This window comes from Coturnix japonica, chromosome 6 (genome assembly GCF_054131305.1).
Source record: "Coturnix japonica strain WE chromosome 6, WE-NBRP24, whole genome shotgun sequence".
NCBI classification, from domain to species: Eukaryota; Metazoa; Chordata; class Aves; order Galliformes; family Phasianidae; genus Coturnix; species Coturnix japonica.
This window is the reverse complement of record NC_140668.1, coordinates 16,042,950-16,053,513: the sequence shown is the minus strand read 5'-3', so window position 1 is coordinate 16,053,513 and position 10,564 is coordinate 16,042,950. Positions and strand designations below refer to the sequence as shown.

Here is a 10,564-nt window from a genome sequence, read left to right as displayed (position 1 = left end):
GAATGAGGTGATACTGTAATACTAAGAGCTGTCCTTCTGAAAAACAGTCTCCCAACACCTGCGCTTTGTACACTCAGCAATGAAACTTCCTCCTTTTTTCCACCAGGGCCTGCAGCTGGGAACTCAAGAGCTGGAGGAGATGGGAAGCAAGTTTTGCCTTGCTCTGCTCATTCTGCACCTCAAATCCTTGCCCTGCAGCAAGAAGGTGATGGCTCAGGCAGCGCTACTCCTAGATCTGGAGGAAGAGATAACAATAACAGACCGGGCACAAAGGTCAGTGACAGTTTCCTTACAAATTTCATTTTCCTCTCAAAATATTACTTGAGCATATGGATGGCACTGTCTCAGTGAATTCATCAACAGGAAACTGAAGTTTCAGGTGATACTCTGTCCACCTCAGATCTCCTCTGTGGAGTCAATCTCCTACAGGGAAGATGTTCTCTAGGTGAAGGACTTTGATGGTATGATTTAGAAACAGTATGCCTGATTCTGCAAGGATTCGCACAGTCATTCCTCTTTTCCTCACAGCATTGTATCCTACAGACATATGAAGCATAGGTTTGTGATTTTTGGTGCGTGTGATGAAGTCATTATCCAAACAACCATATGGGAGGTGTTTTTTCCTAATTGCAAAATTCATTTCTTAGCTTCCTGTGTTCAATGGGATGTATGCAAGTGAGGTTGCCTCATATGTGGGGAATTTGGCCTGGGTAAAGGTCAGAATATGGGATGCTTCAGCTGTGATGAAGCAGAAATGTATGTGCTCTTTCTAAACCATGCTATTCCTAGTTCTACATGCAAGCACTTACTCTTGCAATATTGTTTTTCCAAGACAAATGGAGGAAAAAATAACTGAGTGATGTGATATGATTTGAAGTTCCCAGTGGGTTTGTTATCAAAGAGTGCTTCCAGCTTCATCAATGAAAAGCCAATTTTTTCTGTTGCAGAAATGCCCCCATAATTTACAGCAAACTTCCAGTCTTCCCCCTGCAGGAATACTTAACTGACATTCGCACCACCTGTTCCTCATGCCTGAAACCATTCTTACAAGCTTGTTCGTGGTTTTTAATGTTTATGGAGAACAATGAAAAAAAGAGAACTAAAATATAGAGACATTCCTTTTGTATAGCTGTGCTCACTTGTACATATGAACACATAAATGAAGCAATTAACATGTATCCTAAATGGTTTCAGTACTGGGGACAGCCATCCGAGAAATCGTTGGTGTCTCATTAGAGAGAGCTACTGAAGCCTGGCCAGGTGGATGAATTTGAGATATAAATCAGATTTTCCAATTCTGAATTAGAGCTGGAGGAGTTTTTGCATGAAAGTAACTTCAGGGAAGGAAAATATTGAACTCTGACTTGTCCCAGACACTGAAAATAAGTTGGTCATACCAACTCCATGAGCACTTTCTCTCATTTGTGTGGTTTTCCATTACCTTTTTCTTTGGTTGGTTTCATGTTAGTGAGCATTCATTTCATTTTTCCTGATGTTGTGTGGGCGATGAACCTTTACCAATATAGCAGCTCTCTAATGACAAATACTTTTAAAGAAGTTAAGAATTAAAGAAAAATCCCTTACCTTGTACAGCTCCCATGCCATTCCATATCTGTTTGTGGTGGTCAAAAGCAAAGCGCTCTGTCCCTTCAAGGTTCTGTGTCATCTGGGGATGGGATGTCACTGCTGAAGGCAGTGTGATGGTTACTTGTTCATTTTCACTCCAGTGGGTGGAATTGCAGATTTATGGAGTTCTGATGGGTTAGGTGCAATTAGTTGGCATTTGTAGTACAAGTAAACATTACATTGTTTGCTCCTGTCTAAAGATTTGCCATATTACAGGAGCTTTTTGCAAAAGATCAGGAAAAGGGAGATGTGGGGACCAAGGGGCTTGGCTTGTAAGTGTATTCTATTTTATGATAAATAATTCATTGAAAAGGATTGTGCAGCTTATTGATTCTGATTCAGAAAATTAATATTTTGCTTCTGGGTTTCTTTGAGTCTCGCCAAGAGAACTGCATAATTTGATTTTAGAGGGAATAAGAGGCCTAAAGCAACCAAAGGAAGAATGCAGAATAAAGAGAGCACACTGCTATGGGCAGGAGAGCAGCTGTATCCAGGCCTCTCCCCCAGCTCAGACTTTGAAATAAAATAATGCATAGACTATGAAATAAAAAACTGATTATCCATCAGAACTGGAGGTTGCAGTGTGGGGTTCCACTCGGTCTAATCTTACTCTGTAAAGATGAAATCCAGTCTTTCTCCATTTAGGTAGCACAGGGAGCTCAGCAGAGTCTTTCTGCTTACTGGTGGTGTGTCACTACATCAATGGTAATTATAGTCTACTTTTGCCAAGACTAGAGCTGTCTTTCATGGTTTAAGGAGCAGGAAGTGTTTATAGCTTAGAACCAGTGCTGTTGTCTTCTGTAGTTACCACAAAAAACACTTGAACACTTTCTATGCTTTCCTCTTGTGAGGATGGAAATAACCCAAATTATTTTTGTACCTTTGCCAAAGCAGAGTTGAACTCGGGGCCTGCAGGTGCTACACAGGAGCGACCTAAATGGTTACACTGTGGGATGTCTTTCTTGTGTGCTTTACACTGTGAGCAGAGGTGGTTTAAACACCTTGCAGGCAATCCCTTTTCCAGACCTCTGTACTGTGTAATGAATAGTGGGTGTTTAAGTGGGAGCCAATGGGTCTGACTGCAGCTTAAGTTTGTTTTTGGTAGAGCGTGTTGCAGAAGACTGTCTTGACTGACTTTCTCACCTAGAGAAAGATACACATATGGATGTTTCCTATCAGAGCAGGATTAACAGTGTCAGAAGAAAACGATGACTGTCACTCGACCTTGATGAAAATACGATCTTTATTTAGTTGATAAGGTTCTATTTTGCAGAAAACATGCTGAAATTGCTCTGACCACTCCAGCTGTGATCAGTGAGATTAATTGCACAGTGCTTATGTTCAATACATCTATCTAATTTTCTAAATGTGCATTTCTGAGTGCCCATCTCTATAGTACTCCGGGTGACAGGTCAAGCCATGGAAAGAGAAGTTAATCCAGTACTGGACAGATCTGACTTCCAGGTGATATGTCTCATGGCAAAGGTACATAGATCACAAGCCAGAGGTCTTTTATGTTACGAAACTCCTACGGTTCATGTTCTGCGTTTGTGTCTTTTTTTTTGTCATGGTGTCTGGTGTGCGTGGCATTGACTTGGCATCTCAGCATCTCCCTCCAACAGCGAACATTTTCACCTGTCAACGTTTATAACTGGATGTGTCTTTTAATTTTCCTCTTAGAGCTCTCTCTGCTCAGGGCATTTTGCAGCCTTACTTTTCCGCTACTGCTGTGAGGAGGATGAAGGAGCAGGCTGGACACTGGCTACTTCTCTAGAATAAACTATTTGCTCTGTCAGAGTCAGTGAGCGGTAGATCGAAGCAAGGTAATAGCTACTGGGGAAATGACTGGTCTAATGGAGGCATCTTGTGTGAATGGGGGATTTCTCCCACCTGATTTCATAGTGTTCAGTGTACAGTCTCCAGTGAGCCGAAGAAAGGTGTGCTAAACCTTTAGTGGTCCTAACAAAATGTATTTTGGAACACAGGCAAGAATTCCTTCTTGACCTCAGTCTAGCACATACAGTATATGAAGTCATTCAGGAGCATTAACTGTGTAGTAAGTTCCCAGCAGAGGCAGGGTAACAAAGTAGCTATATCTGAAAATAAGCAAAAAGGGAGTTGAATTTTTGTCTCTGGGGCTACATTACTAATAGAACAGTAGAGTATTTCCCCCAGAACCTGGAAATCCTTGGAGAACATGAAATTCACATAACAACTCTTCATCTCTGGTTCTCTAAGGGCAGCTGTCTTAAAGACCAACAGGTAACTACTGAGATTATTGCCATGAGATGCAGTGAGATCATAGGATTCTGGATTACCTGAAAGTGCTTGACTGTGTGGAAATAGTTTAACTCTGAAATCTCTACAGTACACTGCAAGTTCCTTACTCAGATATTCTCTCTCCACAAAAACCTCCTATTTACTTCCTACTCAATGCTCTACTCAATGCTGTACCTTTCTAAAACTGGGGAAAGTCTAGTAAGGGGACTTTTGTTTTAGCTCTGTTTAAATGGTATGTAAATGATGTGCTAGCAGAGTCCTGGAACCAGTACTCCAAAGGTTGTTGGTACCTAATATATTGCTTCCCATGATTATTAGTTGAAGACAAAAACAAGTGATTCTTTAAATGTTTCCAAAAAGAATATCATCCAGAGAACATCCTGCAAACTTCAGAAGCATAGATGCATCTGGGGATGGAACAAACTCTTGATCATCCTAATACAATTCTCATAACTGCCTGTCTAGTGGTTAAATTGTTCAAGGTATCAGCCAGCTTTTAGTTAGCATCCTGTGCCCCTGGGGCATTTCTCCTTAACTCTCACACTTGTTTAGGTGCCGTCACCCTCATATTGCACAAGACCTACTAAAGAACTTAGTAGTTTGTGGGTTTTTCTTTTCAGAAACTTTTTATAGGTGTTTTTCTGCATCAAAAGGCTATTCCTCTACCAGCAGGCCAGTTTTAAGGACCATTCTGCCAAGTCAAATGTCAAATATGTGGAGGGTTAACTGCATTTTGCAGCCATCTTCTGAAAAACAAGGTAATGTATCAGTTGATTGTAGAGGCATTTTACTCTCTTATCTCACAAAGATACAGTGCTGTAGATGTTGGCTTCACAACTCTGCTTTTGCTCAAGAAGAGCCACTAATTCTTGTATTTCCAGCCATGTCTTGCAGTCAGTTCAGGCATTCGGAAGCTGTCTTCTGGGAAAACAAAATGACAGCATGTACTTCAGACATCATGTTTTTTGATAATAAGTTTCATGCCTCATTTGCTATGAAACAATTGGGTTTTAAGTCAGTGCTGCCCAGGTAACTTCACATTTTTCATGACCACAAAGAGGATGAGAAGTGACTGCTCACTAAGAGCAGGTTTCAGAAAGCATTACCTTGTTAAGGGTGTTTTCCCCTTTTTCCTCATGTTTTGAACGGATGGCACTTCTGTTCATTCTCTTTTTGCATTTGTGCCTTTGAGTGTTTTGCAAACACTGCAGCAGTTGTAGCCCTTTGTTTGGGAGGTGTTTCTTACATACTGAGGCAGACCCTTGCAAAGTCATTAAGTGTTTTCTGCTGACTCAGATATTATTCATCTCTTGTGTTTCTTTATCATTTTCTTATGTTTCTTGAACAGAGATAAATTTCTCTCCTCCCCAGATGGTAAATATACCTTACTGTGATATTAATCAGAAGCAGAATGTTTAATCACTACCATGGCCCTTTGTCCAGGTGCAATCTATTCATCTTCCATACAGTGAGCAGTTAAAATGGTCAGTGAGTGGATGGCAAATCCAATAATATACAAGAAGGATTTGTAGATCATTTGGAACTGTGCTTGCTCTTCTCCTATACTTCATTGATGCACCATCACAATCCTAGATAGTATTGAACTGTTGGATTTCCCATCTCTTCTCTGTAATGCATCCTCGCCTGATTATGGCTGTGCAAGCAATTGTGCTCATCTTTTAAGCTATGTGGCCAAAATGCCATTCAGATCAAAATAGAGTGAAGCAGACCCAAAGGTGGGAAGTTCAAAGAGCAAAAGAACAAAGAAGGAACGAGGCGTGTTGGTTTCAATTCATGCATCTTTAACACATATTTAAACAGCAGAATTACGACATGATAGTTCTGTGCAGTGATGGCAAATGGCTCCCTTGCTTCCTGGTTTGTGTCTTCCTCTGCTTACAGGTGAATGTGGGTTTCATTTGTTGTTACAGTTTTTTGTTTGTTCGTTTAAATTATATGAACTGGAACTAATTTTGGCTGAAGTGTTTGAGTGCAAGACAGTGCTTCACCCTCCCAAATGCCCCATCTCCTCATGGTTCCAACAGGCTGAGTACCTGATCCACTGGGGCAGTCTGTACGGTTGGACTCTGGGGAGTCCTCTGACACATGCATGGAGATGAAAGGGCTCTTTCATCATTTTGTGAATCTAATTCCCTGGAAAACATCAGCAGGAATCATCTGGTAGTTTTGATTCAGATTTCTGTTTGATTGAACGTTCATTTTTCTTTAAGTAAAGATTTGGAACATTTTTAACCTTGATCATCTGTAGACATTAAATATCTTGGGGCAGCTTTCAGAAGGAGAGGTTATTTATTGATTCCATTTTTTAGCTTGGTCACAGGTTATGTAGCTGTTAGAGGAATTTGAAGTTTCTACTGCTTTGTGAACATCTATGAATGTGATATTCCTGTGTTTGGATGCCTGAGCAAAAAGGGCATGGTGATGGTGATAGCTTATTAGGTAAATCCAAGTTTCGTGTTTGCCATACTGTGTCATGTTAGTGGTGTAGAACATGGAGCAAAAGGAGCTGCTAATGTATTTCATATAACTCTTCAAGGGCACCGCCTAACTTTTAACAGTAAAGGAGTGTGTCAGCTATGAGAGCAGCTGCAGAGTTCTGGGGTAGACTCACATTACTGTAAGGAGTCAGAATCAGTTTATGACTACCAGGAGGTATTGCTTAAATACATATATACTCTACAGTGCTCTTTCATACAGATGCTGCAAAAGGGGAGTATCTTCTTTCTGTCCAGGGTCTGACGTAAAACCTTGATGTGCCTGCTCATGAGAGGAAACACCTCCAACTTTGGATTTAGATCTATTATTGGATTCAGATTTTACTCTCAGTACATATATATTGATAATTGTGTTTTGTAAATAAGAACATGAACTTTCTTCCATCCCTCCCTCCCTTCATCCTTCTCATCCAGCACTCTTCAGCGTCTCTCCTTTGTTAGTGTGAGAATACAAGCCCAATGAATTCTGTGGAGGTTCAGCCGAGCAATGCAGTCTATAATTAATGTATTTGGTATTCAGAAGGCTTTTATGTAGCTGTGCACAGGTGAGCCACTGTAATTCAGCAACTTTTCATTAACACTTTCTGGAGCTGTCCCTGTTTTCTTCCTATTGATTTTTATTATTATTATGAAATAACCTTGGGAGCCACACAGATCTTGTTGACTGTTACCAAATACCAGTCCAAGCCTATCTCAGGCTGGGAACAATTATTCATGCTTACTTCAGAGGTAATTCATTTATCATTTAATAGCTAATAATAGCAATTTAAACAGCAGTAGGAAGGGATGAGATGAAAAGAGCAAATGGCAGAAAAAGGAATCACAGAAGGACTGCATGCTATCATATCGAAGGTTATTCAAATTACTGTACACGTACAGATCTGACTGGAGTACCGATAATGAACTTGTATATATCCAGCAGAACAAATGGGCTCTGCATTGCCCTTTCTGTGAGGCACATTGCTACTGCCTGGTATTAGACATTTTCGTATTGATTAGGAGCATCTGTATTTCTGTGGTACAGTCCTTTTCCCTTAAAATCGTACTTGAAATGTGGAAGTCATTGGGTCCCTTCACATGCTGGGATAAAAATTTACTTCTAAAGCAATCAACATTAATTTATGAAGTTATGAAATATCTCCCAAAAGACTGGATTATGAGGGATATGCACTTCCGTCTGAGGTGATCTTTATAGACCAGGATAGTGCTGACACTGGAACGGGATAGAGTCTTTCCTAGAAGTCACAAAGGATAATGAGAGGATTGATATGTTTAGACTTACAGTCATTTTGAATGCAGCCAGATGCGACAATTTTGGGTTGACCATGGATCAGGTGTTTAAGAGGCAGTGTTAGGACACTCCATATAACATTATTGCAGAGCTAGGTGGTGAAGGCTTTACCACACATCAGTCCTGCACAGCATTGATGGCGGCAGGGTTACGTGTGCTGCTACTGTTTAAAACATTAGTGTTTAAAATGGATGTCTTCTGTCGTGGGCAAAATATGATAGAAGGAGCTGCATCCTCAGTGAAACCATCAGTGGGATCCACGTTTTCCTCAGGTCAGAATTTTATATGTATTTAAGTTTCTCAGGCAATAAGAGCAAAGGAAAGCATTGCGGTTCTGATACAGTGATGCTCATCAGCACACTGTGTCCCCATCTCTCTGTTCTTTCTCTGCAGAGGGAACACATGAGATTTGTGCTTTCGAGGCAAACAGCTTATTGCAGGTTTTGGTCTGATGCCCAGCCTGCAAATGAGAGTCTGACCAGGCCACTTGTACTGTGGTGACAGTATACAGCTGCTATCTAGGAGCATATCAAAAATCTTAGCAAGACAAATGAGAGACTGAACAGTTATAGGGATAGAAAAAGACAGATAAATTCATAATTAAAGCTGTCGAGTTGCAGTAAAAGGAACATTTAACTTGGAACGAAAGTGGGTGGGCGAACAAAGTGTCGTATTTGGAGGTGAAAGTTGGCACTTGAACAGCATTTTTAAAGTACTCCAAAGCCACCTCCACTGACATCTCAGCTCTATTGTATATTCTGTCAGAGGCTCTGGCTGTGCAGTGTATTGTGGCTGTGACTCATGCGCAGCCCCTGCTGCTTGCTGCCATATGAGATATTAGAGAGACAGACATGGCAGGAGTATTGTGTGAGACTGAGGTAAATACGTGCAGGTTGGTGTTTTTAGACCCAGCACACACATGTACATGGACATATATGCATAGAGGCATAAACATGTAAGCCAGCTGCTGTAGCCTGTGGCGATTCATTATATCGTCTCAGAAACAGTGGGGGTTTATTAAGATGTATAAGCTAAATGAGATATTAGCAGGAAGAATTTGTGAGAATTTGGCTGGAGCTGGGCCTGCAAAGATGTGATGATAAGATCATGTGATGTTAATACTTCATACGGATCTTCACAGAGGGTTCGAACTTGATGATCCTTGAGGTCCCTTTCAACCTGAGTATGGTTCTGTGAATACTTAACATCTGAAGAACACACACACACAAAAATAAAGCCTAAAATCTCAAATCCAATTCCCATGAATACTGGGGGAGTTCACTCACAAGATGAAGACCTGTGCCATTTTGGCCACGGCCAGTCTGTAGATAACAGTAGTTCAGGCTGAGCAAAGACAACATGCCAAGCACTGGCCACCACCAGAGCAGGAAGGAGAAGCAGGGTCTGTACACTGTAAGAGGATAGAAGAAAAAACAGCTGTTTCCAGCTATTAGAGCGTGTTCTTTCCATGTTTCTCCCCTGATGCAGTCGGAGTCCCTTGCTGAATATGTCTCTCAATCCTGCATCCATTTCTTCTTGGTAAAACTTGTGTTTTTCGGATGGATGTGAAGCTAATTTCTGGAAGGATGAGTTTCATTTTTAAAGTAACAGAAGCAGGCTTTGTGTGGTTACGCTTTCAAGTACATCCTTAACCATTTAAAAGTGCATTACCAGCAGTGTTATTTATGGTATCTTATTACCTGTTAAACTATAATGGCTTCCTATTAAGCATTAACAATTAGTTACTACCTTAAATCCCTCTTTCAAAAAAGAGTTAGAGGAATTGGAGCTTGGAGGGAGAGTAAGCAATGGAAGAAACTAAATTCAAGAAGAGCTATCAGGGCAGTATCATTAGAAATAAGGAATAAAGGGAGGAATAGAAAGCATCTATTCCTGTCTATTCTGTCTATTCCTGTGTAATCTGTTTGTTCTGTCTGGGCTGCTCAACAAGTTTTTACATTACACTGTGTACTTCGGAATTGTTTCTGAAGATGCCATTCTACAGTATCTTCCATAAAGCATCAGCATCTCATTAAAAGATAAAAGTCCAAGGTATTCAAATAGCAAGCAAACTCCCAGTATCAAACAACAAAACAGTGTTTGATCTCCTTTGAACTGCAGGGGGCAGCCAAGAATTTGGGTATTGCTACCTGGATTTGTCTTGTCAGGCTTTCCATCGCATTAATACTTATTTTTCATTGTAACACACAACCTGTATTTTCATCTGTGAAGATGTGAATCATGAGACAGGATCCATTGTACGATGTTCAGCCAGTCAGGAGTCCTTCCTGACAGTGCCCAGCATTAGAGATTTCAGAGAGATGCAAGAAATTGCCATCGTGGACAATTACAAACTATTCCCACCATATGGGGGAATGCCTTTCTATCTTCAGACAGTTATTTATTTATACTTGGAAATGTGAGAAATTATAGCCTTTCCAAGTAATTATAATAACAATAATCCTTTCTAATGAAATGTTCCAATGTTCTTATTTTCTGTACGAGTGGTTAATGCTTTTTGAGTCTATCAGTTGAGTTTCATAGATCAGCTGTGTGTTGCTCAGAAAATGTTTCCTCTCTTCAGCTGCGCTTTCACCTTTGCAAATGCATTTTTGTCCTCTGCTGTAAGAGAGAATAATTGGGAGTGCCCAAATTGCCAGTTATTTTGTAAACAATGATTGTCTCTCTTGTGCATCTGGTCACGAAAGACACTCATATTTTTTAGCCTTCCTATTGCTCTAATGACTTTAATCACCTTCTCTGGAACCGTCCTTATTTATCTACTCAGACATACAATCTGATTTTTGGGTGGTCCAGTATGGACTCAGTAATCTCTATGGGTCCCTTCCAA

The 10,564-nt window shown here is 40.5% G+C and overlaps 1 protein-coding gene across 1 annotated transcript in view; it reads left to right on the top strand.

Annotated features, from left to right (window-relative positions):
• Positions 1-10,564, top strand: part of LOC146760360 (cytosolic carboxypeptidase 4-like) — a 215,414-nt gene that overhangs the window by 191,748 nt on the left and 13,102 nt on the right. Inside the window, exon 6 of the mRNA XM_085551583.1 lies at positions 107-273. Within this exon, the coding sequence (XP_085407709.1) occupies positions 107-273 (167 nt within the window). The remainder of the gene's footprint in view (positions 1-106; positions 274-10,564) is intronic.